The 13,472-nt window shown below is 45.5% G+C and overlaps 1 protein-coding gene across 2 annotated transcripts in view; it reads left to right on the top strand.

Annotated features, from left to right (window-relative positions):
• SRGAP3 (SLIT-ROBO Rho GTPase activating protein 3) overlaps positions 1 to 13,472 on the top strand; it is a 249,479-nt gene that overhangs the window by 167,755 nt on the left and 68,252 nt on the right. For both annotated transcript variants that reach the window (XM_055344234.1, XM_055344236.1), the window contains exons 5-6: positions 8,999 to 9,184; positions 12,613 to 12,741. In XM_055344234.1, the coding sequence (XP_055200209.1) occupies positions 8,999 to 9,184; positions 12,613 to 12,741 (315 nt within the window). The remainder of the gene's footprint in view (positions 1 to 8,998; positions 9,185 to 12,612; positions 12,742 to 13,472) is intronic.

Genomic DNA, 13,472 nt, shown 5'->3' on the forward strand with positions numbered 1-13,472 from the left:
CCCGGGAGGAAAAAAGGGCAGAAGTTGAGAATGTCAGCCAACAGGCTAAATCCTTTCAGAAGAGGCATAAACAAAACCAACAATGAAAAGCTCCCCCTGTGTTTTCATCATTGAGCTAAAAATATGTTCAGATTTTCAATGTAGTCCTAGATCAAGAAACGTATCTGTCATGTTTTGAAGTGACAAATGCTGCAGCGTCCCCCGTCTGGCCCTTTCTTTGTGCTCAGTCATTGTGCTCCAGGCTTTCCCAGGCAGGACTGCCTGCTTTCCAGGCCTGCCGGCTGCAGAAGGGGCCCCTGGGACTTGGCTCAGGGTGACGTGGAGGGCACCCAAGGAACGTCCACACCTAGCCGCAGCTGGTGACAGGTAGACACTAGTTGGAGTAACAAATGGTCTCCCCACTTATTCAGGCTTTGATTTGATCTTGTGCTGGGCTCAGTGGTATGAAATCAACTCTGGGCCCCCAGGCAAATTTTTGTGAAGGCATCTCCTTTCTGATGTCCACACTCAGGGACAGAGAGAGCCTGAGATGAGGAGCCCAGCAACCTGAATCCTGGCTTCAGCTCCCTCCTGGGCTCACTCTGAGTCTTCCTGGATGATTCCTCTGTGTCTGTCATCATTCAAGTGTAACCACCATGGTTCCATCATGTCATTGGACCTTCTCTCCTTTTTTTTAGTATTTTTCTTTAAATTGACTCAATTAAAAAAAAAAATCTCCCCGTCCTAATGAATTAGTGGGAAAGCAGCCTTGTGTATTGGGAAGAGTCAGCCAGGCCTGGGTTCAAGGCCTTGTCCCTTGTCAAGCCCTCTGACTGTGGAGATGTTACCAACTCATCTCTGGATTGTTCTGAGAAGAGTGAGTAGCAGAGGCATAGCACAATGCCTGGCAAACAGTACAAAGTTATTTGGAGAAGTAGGTCTCCTGTTGCCTCAGTGCCCCTTACTCCATACAACCTCAGTTCCTGGTTTCTAATTCAGCGGTGCGTTCTCTCAGAGATGTCTGATTATCAATAGGCATACATGTATGGATGTATCCTGCACACCCTTGTTTTTATGCAAGTGGTAATAACTGGACCACCAGTTATTCATCTTGCTTTTGTAGTTATATTTTGGAGACTGGTTCATATCCTTAATAATTAGTCTCCCCTCTTATATGATGCTTATCATGTGCTGGGCACTGGACTAATCACTTTACCTCTTAATTCATTTCATCCTCACCATGACCCGTTGAGGTGGTTGAAAGTATTATCACCCCATTTTAGAGGTGACGGATCTGAGGCACAGACAGGTTAGGTAGCCAGCCAACGGTCCCAGCTCCTAGTCTACTCCCCAAAGTTATTTATATAAGTACATTCAACTATTTATATAAATATACATAAGTCCTTTATACATTTGTTTTGGAAGCATATTTTTTTAAAAAAATATTTTATTTATTTATTCATGAGAGACACACAGTGGCAGAGACATAGGCAGAGGGAGAAGCAGGCTCCAGGCAGGGAGCCTGATGTGGGACTCGATCCCAGGACTCCAGGATCACGCCCTGGGCTGAAGGCAGGCACTAAACTGCTGAGCCACCCAGGAGTCCCTGGAAGGCTATCTTATCTTACATTAGTTAATGAAAAACAACTTGGCATAAGCAGAAGGGTTCCAGAAGTTAAATGAAGGTAGGGGAGTGTTCATTTTTGCTGATGCCTGCAAAGCAGCTGGAGAGGCATTAGATCGGTGAGCCCTGATGTGAGCTTTTCCTCCTGATATAATCAGAAGGATGCCAAGAGGAATGCCTGGGTGGCTGAGTGGTGGAGCATCTGCCTTCAGCTCAGGGCATGATCCCAGGGTCCTAAGATTGAGTCCCACACTGAGCTCCCCGTAGGGAGTCTGCTTCTCCCTCTGCCTATATCTCTGCCTCTCTCTGTGTGTCTCTCATGAATAAATAAATAAAATCTTTCCTTTTTTTTTGAAAGGATGCCAAGGGAACCGAAAGGGCTAATAACACATCTGTAACAGCTAAAAGGGTCATCCTGCTGACACAGGTGGTTCCCATCTCACGCTTTGGGAAACACTGACCCAGTGCCCGCTAGCTGGGCTCCGGTCCTTGATTTTGCCCACCTGTAGGTGGAAAGGCATGAAGGCACGAAGGCACGAAATGAGAGGAACTCTGAGGCTCCTCTCCAGCTATTATCCTCATGTCACGTTACTCTCAGAGGGAGACGAGGGAAGGTCTCTGACTCAGGGTGAGGCAAGGCAGGCTGCTGAACCATCACAGCCTGCTGGCCAGGGTGCAGCCCAGGTTTGTTTGGGGATGGATGTGGTCCTAAGAACAGCAGGATGAGGTTTCTCTCCAGAAAACCTCCTCACCTCTCCCTCCAAGACATTCGTTCACTTGCTCATCATATATTTACTAATTATCCCCTGTGTGCAGAGGATGGGATGTAGCTACATCGTGGGACAGGTGTCCCTGTGGGGGATATGGACACAGTGGGAGGAGTGGTGGGGAGATGAAGTCCACCTGGGCATCAAGAAGGCCACAGAGAAGAGGTGGCATTTGATTTGGATATGAAGGACAGAGGGAGGCTGCGGGGAGCAGCACTGTGGCAGCAGCGAAGCAGGAGGTTGGGACACAGGACGAGCAGCCCCCTGCTCAGGTGGTCAGTCTGTCTGTTGTGTGAGTTGGGCACTACAGTGGGCCCAGGACCAAGGTGGGCAATAGGGAGGCTAGCAGGGACTCCTGCAATAGTGAGGGATGGGAATCCACGCAAACTGGCTGGAGCGAAAGATGCCTGTATTGAATCTCAGAGGTTTGCACACTTGTTTGGCTGTCTCCCCAGCAGGCTGTGTATTCAATGAGGTACACATTCCCTGTCTTCCATGTAGTAGTTTTGCCAGCACCTGGTATCATGCGTGGCATGCCACGAACTGCTCAGTAGAAACCTGCTTTGAGGTGTAGCTGTTTTCCCCACACCTTCAATAGACTCACATGGTCAAAGGCAAGAGACTGCACCTCCTCCATTTTATCTTATTTCCTCCTTCCTTTCTCTGTCTCCCTCTCCTCTTCCTCTCCATCCATCCATCCATCCATCCATCCATCCATCCATCCATCCATCCATTTGCTTTCCTCTGTGATGTCTTCATGATCAAGCAGGCTTCTCCCAGCGAGTGACAAAGATGACCCCTCAGTGCAAGCTCACTTTCTATCAGCTCGATGCCTTCTGGTGGAAAATTAACATACCTTTCCCAACATTCCCAGCAAAGCCCCAGGGTTTTTCTGGTTGGCCTGGCTGTGATCATGGGCTCCCATCACCATGGTCAGGTAAACATAATGTTTACTGATTGGCCAGGCCTGTGTCTCATTCCTACGCCTGGGATTGGAGGATGGTGTCCATTTCTCATGATCCACAGGGACTGAGAACACTGGAGGGGAATTTGGGGATTTCCTGAAACAAAATCAGGAAGCTGTTCCAGAAGGAGGACTGGATGATCCTAGGCAGGGAAAAACAACAAATGTCCACGGAGGGGGAAGTATCTGGGGGAGAATATGGAGGTGACTCCATTGGCTAGTACTCAAACACCTGACATACTTCTGCCTGGAAGCTCTTCCTCAGACCTGTTTGATTCCTGTTCATTTTGGGCTTGGTGCTCAGCTGCTCCCTTTTTCTGGAACATTCTACTCCTGCTCCTGCCCTGTTTACCCAGGTAACAGCTACTCTTCCTTCAAGGTTTGGTTTATCTATTTTTATTATTTTTTTAAAATTTTATTTATTTATTTGAAAGAGAGAGAGAGAGTGAGCGTGAGTGGGGGGTCAGAGAGGCAGAGGGAGAAGCAGACTCCCTACTGAACAGGGAACCTGATGCCAGGCTTGATCTCAGGACCCTGGGATCATGACCAGAGCTGAAGGTCAGATACTTAACTGACTGAGCCACCCAGGCACCATCAAGGTTCAGTTTAGATGATGCTTTCTCCAGAAAGCAATCCTTTAGCACCCTATGCTTCCCTCATCATAGCCCTTACTATACCATGTAATAATAGTTTGTAAACTTGTCCATGTCCCTGCTAGAGGGTGTTTTCTGTGTTGGTGGAGACCCTGTCTGTCTCCCTACCTCCAAATATGTTCACCAAGGTCAAAGGCAGTAGAACTGTATCTCCCCCATTTTTTCTCCTTCTCTTTCCTCTGTTCCTTCCATCCAGCCAGCCATCCATCTACTGGTTTACCCACTCACCCATCTGTCCATTCAACCATCTCCCTATCTATCCTTCCTTCCATCCATCCATCCTTCCACTCACACCCAGCCAGCTGTCCTTCATTCATTCTTGCAAATATATACTGATACTTGCTGGGCACCAATCTCTGCTTTAGTACAGGGAATATGCTCTTCAACAAGGTCCTGGCCCTCTGGACATTGCACTTAACTTGCTGTGAGACAGTGAATAGACATGCAAAATGAGTAAATAAGATAGCAATTATAAGTTCTAAAGAGAACGTAGGCCACACAGAGTGTGGGTGGTTATATTGAAATATGGAAACTCATTTTTCCTTCAAGGATGTTTTGACATGCATTGGCCCAGGATTTCACCCATACAAAGCTCTTGCATGGCTAGAGATGGCCCTGCCTGCAGGGTAGAGGAAGTGTGCATGAACTTCACTGTTGAGAACCTACTGTCTAACAACTGGGTTCTTGCCTTGCCCTAGCATGTTCCTTTTTTTGATGCTGTCAACTTTTGTATTTCCTTTGGCTTCTTTTCCATTTAAATGAGGGTCTGAAGGACTATGCATATAATACTTCCTTATTTTCATGATCTGAGGATTTGGAAAGATGCAGAAAGCAAAGTGTATGCAGCCAAGAGCAACATGGTTACTATAGCAGCAACACTGTAGCTCAGAAGTCCTAGCTATCTGGCTTGCTCTGTGACTTTGTGCAATTCACTTGCCATTTCTGAGCCTCAGTTTTTTCAATAATGGGTTAATACACCAAGATTTCTGGAGAGCCTTTTGAGAATGTGTGATACAGATCTGTGTCCAAGAACAGTGGTCTCAACTTATATGTCCTTATAGGGTCCTTCTCAGCCTGTGCTAGACTTGTTCCAAGGGATCTCCCTGACAGAGTCTGGAGGGTTGGAATGTGAACATCCCATTAAGCCAGGTGGGTCCCTATAAGGGGTCCTTCGGGGGTGCCAACTTGAAGACTGGGTCTCAGTACTTTGGCCTCAGTTGAACTCCTTCCTACATCCACCTCTGAGCCCTTCCCAGCCTCAACCCTGCTGTCAGCCAGTTACCTTATAGTCACAACTTACGGAGCACATTCCCATCCACCACTATTCTGGTCTCCAGCAGCTGGCAAAGAGAAGACAAGTCTCTGTCACTGTTACTCAGCAAGTTTGAGGGGAGGGTTGAGTCTCAAAACCAGGTCTCCTGAGTCCGTGTGGGGTAGTGGATCCCTTCATCCTTATTTTGTGGTTTCTGCTTCTGTAAAGCAGGGATCATGTGGTGTCTACCTCCTAGGGTTTTTGTGAGAAATAAAAGAGTTAATATATGTATAGTGCTTAGAAAAAGGCTAGGCATGTAAGTGTTCAGTGAATGTTAGCTGCTATTATCATTATTGTTATCATACTGCCTCCCAGGGTTGGGGTACAGATTAACTGAAATGCTCTTTGGGGGTAATAAAAAAAAGATGTTTGCAAATTCTCAAGTAATTGATAAGTTTAAATATTATTTAATACATCCTGGGCTGGCAATATTGAGCAGACTGTTCTAAGCTATTGAGCTAAGGACCTTTCATGCTAAAGCCCATGTTTCAGGTAATTAAAGCAAACATCTGGAGGATTCTGGATGTAGTTAGACTCATTTCTTTTTTTTTTTTTTTTTGTTAGACTCATTTCTAACAGGCCCCCTAGGTGAACTCTTTTGTGGCAGCTGTCTGACCTAAGTCACCCTAGGCAATCAAGTTCACTGTTATTCTTAGGATCTGGAATTACCAATTGGATCCCTGAGAGTTGGGCCCCAGGGCCCTCTGGCCATGTTCTTCAAGCTTGGGACTTTTGCGACTCAGTTCAGAGAATGTAATGGGAAGTTTGGTTTGTTGCAGAGTAAGAAGAGTACTGTGTGGTTTGAGTGAAAAACTAGGAAAAGGGAAATGCGGGAGGCTGAGAACACCCAGCTGGGATGCTGACCTTGAGTGAATAGATGGATGGATGCATGGATGATTGGACAGGAAGATCTAATTGCAAATAGAATGCTCTCTCTTCCTCTGGAACCGCTCAACACAGATGATAGATTTGTGGTGAGATAAGCAGACCTCAGCAGCTGAAACAGAAAACATGGCTTTAGTGGGAATCATTGAACCCAGAAAGGGATGAGTCCAGAAATGAACACCACCAGCATCATGGTAGAAAAGCAGAGAAACCAGTGGTGCCCATGAATGTGGAGGAAAAGAGAAAAGCTTTGAGAATGGAAAGGCAGGGGCCTGGGAGACAGACATCAGCCAGCATTCCCAAGTCAGCCACTTGGTGTTGCAGGAGCCCTGGCGTAAAGGTGGAAAAAATGGCAATTGCTTTAGTTACCTGCAGTCATTTCTTTTGGCCGCTAGATGTCGAGAACACATCAATCGACACCCTTTTTGGTCCATTGAGTTCGGAGATAAGCTTAGTGGAACTGGCATAAGGAGTGGATGAAATCACTGAGAATGGCATCTCTAGAGGCTTTAGGGCAACTCAAAAAAGCAAACATGGGTGGTAAGAGGTCTTTTCACCATGACCAATGAAGAAAAGTTGATTGCATTTTTAATTCATTTATTGTTTTGAAATTTGAGGAAGTTTTCAAGATGTAAGGGGAAGGGAGAAGGAACATGGTATAGAATAAAATTTTGCATATTAGCTAATGTTCTTTAGAATTTATAAGCATTTTCCTGAAGTCAAGTAAGTAAATTCAAGGTTCTCAAACCCTCAGCCCAAATCAAGCAGCGGCGGCGGCAGTGGTGGTGGTAGTGGCAGCTGATATTCTACATGGCTCTTACTATGAGGCAGGTGTTGTTCTCAGCACTTCACCTGAATTGACTCATTTAGTTTTCACAGCAAATCTATGAGGTAGGTGCCATGGTTATCCCCATTTTACAGATAGAAAATGGAGAGGTTCTATGACTCTTCACATAGCTGGTAAGTGGTATCATCAAGATTCAGCCCAGACATTTGAACCAGAGTTCATACTCTACAATACCTGCTTCCTCCATTAACTCCTGGCCTATGGCAAAGAGGACTTTCTGTGCAACAGATCAATGCTGTGATTTAATGTAATAATTACAGAAGAATCCTTCATTGTAATAAACTCACTTCACAGGACTTCATATGAGAATGAATAGGGTTATAGTGCTGGCCAGAAATTTGTTCCAAGTTCCCGGACTTAAAGGGCCCCACTAGGTAGGAGCATATCCCATCCTCACATAGAAACCTCTACTCTATTAGTTGTTATAGCTATCCAAACAACAGGAGAAGAGAACAAACAAGGTTCAGGAGTCATGGATTCCAGAAACTTCTTGTGTTTCATAGCACAGAAAAATGATCATAAGCTATTGCACAGGAAAGGTGTATGCCCAGTTGGGGACCAGGAGATAGAGCCCTGTTGGTGGGGACTGCCCTACTTGCTCTAAGGCTGCCCAAACTGTTCATACCTGCTGCGAAAATGGTATTGAATTATGGAAACAGTATGATATGGTAGAAGGAGTGATGGATTAAAAGTCAGAGACCAGATTTCTAATTTGGTCAAATGTACACTTCCTATATGACCCTCCATTCCATTCCTAGGTATTTACCTGAGAGAAACGAAAACATATGTCCATACAAAGAATTATACCTGGCCATTTTTAGCAGCTTTATTCATAATAGACCAAAACTGTGAACAACCCAAGTAACTATTAGCATACGAATAAATAGACAAATACTGATACAGATCTCCAGTGGAATACTACTCAGCAGTAAAAAAGAACTGATAAAACATGAGAGAATCTCAGAAAAATCATGCTGAGCGAAAGAGGGCAGACTCCAAAGAATTTATATGCCTTGGTTCCATGTATATAAAGTTCTAGAACACACGAAACTCAACTACAGGGACAGAAAGCAAATCAGTGATTGTCTGGGGCTGGGAGATGGCATAGGGATCTATTGCAGCGGGGTGTGAAGGCCCTTTGTGGTGTAGTGGAATCATTCTGTAGCTTGATTGTGGTGTTGGCCCCACGGATGCCAAGTTTGGAGATTACACTGATAATGTGCCATCATAGATAAGCCATTTTGCTCTTCTGGGCCCCAGTTTCCCTATTTGTAAAATTTGGATTAGATGACATCTAGGATTTCTTCTGTCTCAAAAACTCCCTTGTTATAACAATATTGAACTTTTACTATGGAAGTGGAAGAGCCAAGTGTGGTTTGCTTTGTGGGAATTCATTGTATAGCCAAGGATGAGTTTATTTCAGAAAGCACAGAATAGCAATTAGTATATCCAGTAATACTCCTTCTGGGGACAGAGCCATTTGCAGGCCAGTAAGGAAACAGCTGAGAAAATGATTTGCACGTTCCCAGGGCAGTTCCATGAGTACCTGAGGAGGGGCTTTCCCATTGACTCTGGGGGGAGGGGGGAGGGACAAGAGTCATGGCTGCTGGCAGGGCAAGAGGGGGCAGCTGAGGGAGGGCCAAGTATGTCTTATCCCCTCTGAGACCCCCCAAATGTGCGGGGGCTTTTAAATTTCCTCCTTACTAGTCCATTCCTGGCATTTGGTAAGGATGTCATGATGTTGCTAAAGACGATAATGGCAGTGAAGCCTCTACTGAAGATGATCATCATTTCCAGTCCCCAGAGTTGGTGCTAAAGTAAAGAACCACGGGAAGCTTGGAGTGTGTGGAAGGAAGAGGACAGGGTGTGGCTTCCTGACACACAGAACCTGAATGGGGCTGGGAGCCCAGGGGGGCCACATGCTGGGCTGTGCAGGCTGCTGATTTCCTGCCCCTGTGCATCCCCAGGTCATGAAAACCTACCACATGTATCATGCTGAGAGTATCAGTGCAGAAAGCAAGCTGAAGGAGGCCGAGAAGCAGGAGGAGAAGCAGTTCAACAAATCAGGAGACCTCAGCATGAACCTGCTCCGGCACGAGGACCGGCCCCAGCGCCGCAGCTCTGTGAAGAAGATTGAGAAGATGAAGGAGAAGGTGAGTGAGGGCCTAGGAGAAACTGAGGGGCATGCTCCCTCTGGACAGCGTCAACTTTCCCGTTCTGCACCCTGAGGGGTATGGGATAGAAGCATGGTGTCAGCATGCACTGTCTTGGAGGTCAGTGTCATGAAGGAGGCAGGGCTGTCCATGCCTCACTGGCATTTATTAGGCCTGGCCTTGTGCCAGGATCAACAGGCAGGGAAAGTGCTCAGCTGACAAGAGAACTGAACTGTGACAAGACTCAATGCTCAGCCAGCACATTCTCAAATGGACAGGAATTACCAGGCAATTTGTGAGGGTGGGGCTTGCTCAGGAGGGTCATATTGGTGGCCAGAGGCTGGTTGGGGCTGAGCATGTCCCAATAAGAGGGAACAGCACTGGGCTACCAATGAGCACCTGGGAACCCGATAAAGAACCCATTCCAAAATGCCACTGGCAAGCCAAAAATGGGAGATTTAGAATCACTGTGTATTATTGGTGCTGGGCAAGTGCTTTAGTAGGGCACAGAGGGATGAGTGCTAGTTTTGGAATCAGACTATCTGGGTTTTTGAAAATGCCACATTTACAGTACTTCTCTGAGCCTCAGTTTTAAAATCTGACAGCGATGGCAAATGACTCTTCTCTCTCAAGCCAACTGTGATCAGTTGGTAGTAACTGCCCAAAACTCTGTTGAAGATTGTGAAGCCTCCTCCAGGCATTAGTTAAAAACAGTGCTGCAATCAATTGATGATGCCTGCGATGGTCAGGGAATTTAGAGGGGCAGTGTACATGCTTTTGTTATCTTAGACTAGATTACTTCTCAGGTTTCTTTCTTTGTAAAAGCTATTATTTTCTTTTGAATTCTCTGCATTAATTCATTCCATGCAATCACTAAACATTTCCTGAGCTCTTTTCCTGTGCCAAACATCACACCACGTATTTATTTGGGCTTCTGTGAGTCTCATGATTACATGATCCTGCAGCTCTTAAAAATGTTAGGAGATTGAGTGGAAACAGAATTCACCAGGGCCTGGATGAGCTGAAAAAGTAACCATAGGCAAATAAAATAAGGTTCCAGGATAATTTCCAAAGGCAAAGAAAAGCATGCTTCCAATAGACAGGGGCCCAATTAAAAAAAATGGATAAAGAATTTGAATAGACATTTCTCTGAAGAACTTACATGAGTGGCCAGTGAGCACATGAAAAGATGCTCAGCATCATTAGACATTAAGAAAATACAAATCCAAACCCCAGTGAGATACCACCTCATAACCACTAGGATGGCTAAAATAAAAAAGGCAGACAATCACAAGTGTTAATGAGGTTGCAGAAGAATTGGAACCCTTATATGTTGCTGGAGGGAACATAAATGGTTCACCCACTTTGGAGAACAATCTGTGAGCTGCTCAAAATGTTAAACAAAAAGCTATCATATGACTCAATAATTCTACTCCTATGTGTCCACCAAGAGAAATGAAAACATACATCCATACAGAAACCTGCACATGAATGTCCCTAGCAGCATTATTCATAATAGCCAAAAGGTAGAAACAAACCAAATGTCCATCAACTGGTGAATGGATGAATACAATGTAATCTAGTGATGTGATGGAATATGTATTCAGCCATGAAAAGGAGTAGGGTAATGATATTTACTCCAACACGATGTACCTTGAAAACACTGTGCTAAGTAAAAGAAACCAGTCACAATATTGTATGATTCTAATTATAGGAAATGTCCAGAATAGACAAATCCATAGAGACAGACAGTAGATTATTTATTGCCAGGAGCTGGGGCAGAGGAGAAAGAGAGTGATTGCTAATGGGCATAGGGTTTCTTATTGGGTTGCCAAAAATATTCTAACTTTAGATGGTGGTGATCATTGTACAACTCTGTGAATATACTATAAACAAATAAATAAAAATAAGACAGGCAGGCAGGGAATTACAAAACTACAACATGGGGGATAAATAGAGGGGAAGAGAGACCACCAGCCAGAAGTCTGTAGAGTTAAGTTCAGAGTGATATGATAATTAGTCATTTGGCTTTTGGACAAGCCACTTTGTTTTTTAAGTAATCTCCATACCCAATGTGGGGCTCGAACTCATGACCCTGACATTAAGACTCACATACTCTACTAACTGAGCCAGACAGGTGTCCCCAAGTCATTTCTTCTTGGTTTTCATTTTCTCATCTGTAAAATGGGTGAATTAAGCTAAGATACCTTTAATATCTTTTCTAGGTATAAAATTTTATGAATCCATGAAGGGCTGAAAGTGGTCTGAGGGTCATAGTAGCCCCTGAAAATGGGTGAGGAGTATCAGTTTTGCATGCTTCAGGCCCAGTGATGAATAGGGTAGATCAAGTCCCTGACTTCATAGAATTTACTTTCTAGTGGTGGACACCAAAAACCAGCGAGTAAACAAAGAGGTAAAAAATATAATTTCAGGTGGTAAAAAATGCTTATGAAGAAAAAAATAGAGCAACCAAGATGTCCTTCAGTACGTGAATGGACAAGTAAACTGTGGTGCATCCAGACAATGGAATGTTATTCAGTGCTATAAAGAAATGAGCCAGCAAGCCCTGAGAAGACATGGAGGAGCCTTAGATGCATATCACTAAGTGAAAGAAGCCAATCTGAAAAGGCCATATACTTTACGATTCCAACTATATGACATTCTGGAAAAAGGCGAAACTATGGAGACAGGAATAAGATCAGTGGTTGCCAGGGCTTAGGTGGCAGGGAGGGATGCATAGATAGCACAGAGTATGTGTAAGGGAGGAAAACTACCCTGTTTGATATTATAATGATGGATATATATCATTATACGTTTGCCTAAACCCATAGAGTATAAAATACCAAGAGTGAGCTCTAGTGTCAACTCTGGACTCTGGGTGACTATGATGTGTCCCTGTAGGTTTATCATTTGTAACAGATGTACAGTGTGGTGGGGGATGTTGATAACAGGGGAGGCTATGCATGTGTGGGGGCATATGGGAAATCTCTGTACTTTCCTTTTAAATTTGCTATGAACCTAAAACTGCTCTAAAAACATAATATTTAAAAAAGTAATTTAAAATGAGAATAGTCACTAAAAACTAAGCAAAGACTAAATAGATGAAAAACATAGAGCAGGGCAAGGGAATGCAGGGGGAGGGGCACTGCAGATGCTGAAGACTCATTTCCAGATGAGGTTGTCATCAGAGGACACTCTGACCACATGACCTTGGATAAGGACCTGAAGGACATGAAGAAGCAGGCCACCTAGGGACTTGGGAGGATGGCTCGCCAGGCAGAGGGAATGAGTCTGAAGGCCTAGAGGCAGGAGTGAACTTGGCCTCTTAAGGGAAGGACAGAGGCAGTTGGGCAATGAAGAGGGTGCGAGAGAGGGACGAGGGGCAGGTCAGTGCCTCAGCTCTCACCTCTACTCTGTTCTTCTTCCAGAGGCAGGCTAAGTATTCTGAGAACAAGCTGAAATGTACAAAGGCCCGAAATGACTACTTGCTGAATCTGGCGGCCACCAATGCAGCTATCAGCAAATACTACATCCACGATGTCTCTGACCTAATCGACGTGAGCACCTGGGCAGTCTGGGACCCAACAGGGCCCCACACCCATGCTGGCCCTTGTCTGTAGCTGATGAGCATGTCCCTTGAGCCCTGATGGAGGGGAAGGGCAAAGGGCATTTGGGGCCTGGGAGATGGTTTCTCTGTCCACAGGTAGGAGTGGGCCTCTGGCAGCCCCTATATGGCTGGGTCAGGTAGGCATATATTCAACCTGCACCAGCCTCCTCTACACCAGGCCCTTTGCTGAGTTTGCGGGCACAGGGGTGATGGTACACAGTTCATGCCCTGGGTAGTCTCCTAGGGCGGTGCAGATGTTTATATCTGTAGGGGATATTCTTGTGGGAAAACTGTGGCAGTTTTAGCAAAAGGAGATGGAACACTGACTCCCAAGTACCAGCTGTGTGGGTCACACCGGAGGGACTGGAGGTCTGGGCTTGGAGAAAGAACATCATGAGTGGCATCATCACGGAGAGCGTCTGTCTCATTTGTGTTGGATCTGGGACTGCTTCCTGTGTCCCGCCCATCCCACGCAGACAGGGATCTGGCCTGCAGATGCTCAGGAAAGGTTCCCTACTGATGGATGGATCCTTTTCCTCTGGCTCTGCTGTGTCCCGTCAGGGAGTCACAGGGTCACCGCTTTCCCATGGCTGCAGAAGGCACCCATTGCCACCGTCCCCAGGAGAGGGAGCTAGCTGCCAGCCCTGCCTGTGCCTTCCCACACCGGAGGCCAGACCCCTC

This window comes from Nyctereutes procyonoides, unplaced genomic scaffold (assembly GCF_905146905.1).
Source record: "Nyctereutes procyonoides isolate TBG_1078 unplaced genomic scaffold, NYPRO_anot_genome, whole genome shotgun sequence".
Lineage (NCBI taxonomy): Eukaryota > Metazoa > Chordata > Mammalia > Carnivora > Canidae > Nyctereutes > Nyctereutes procyonoides.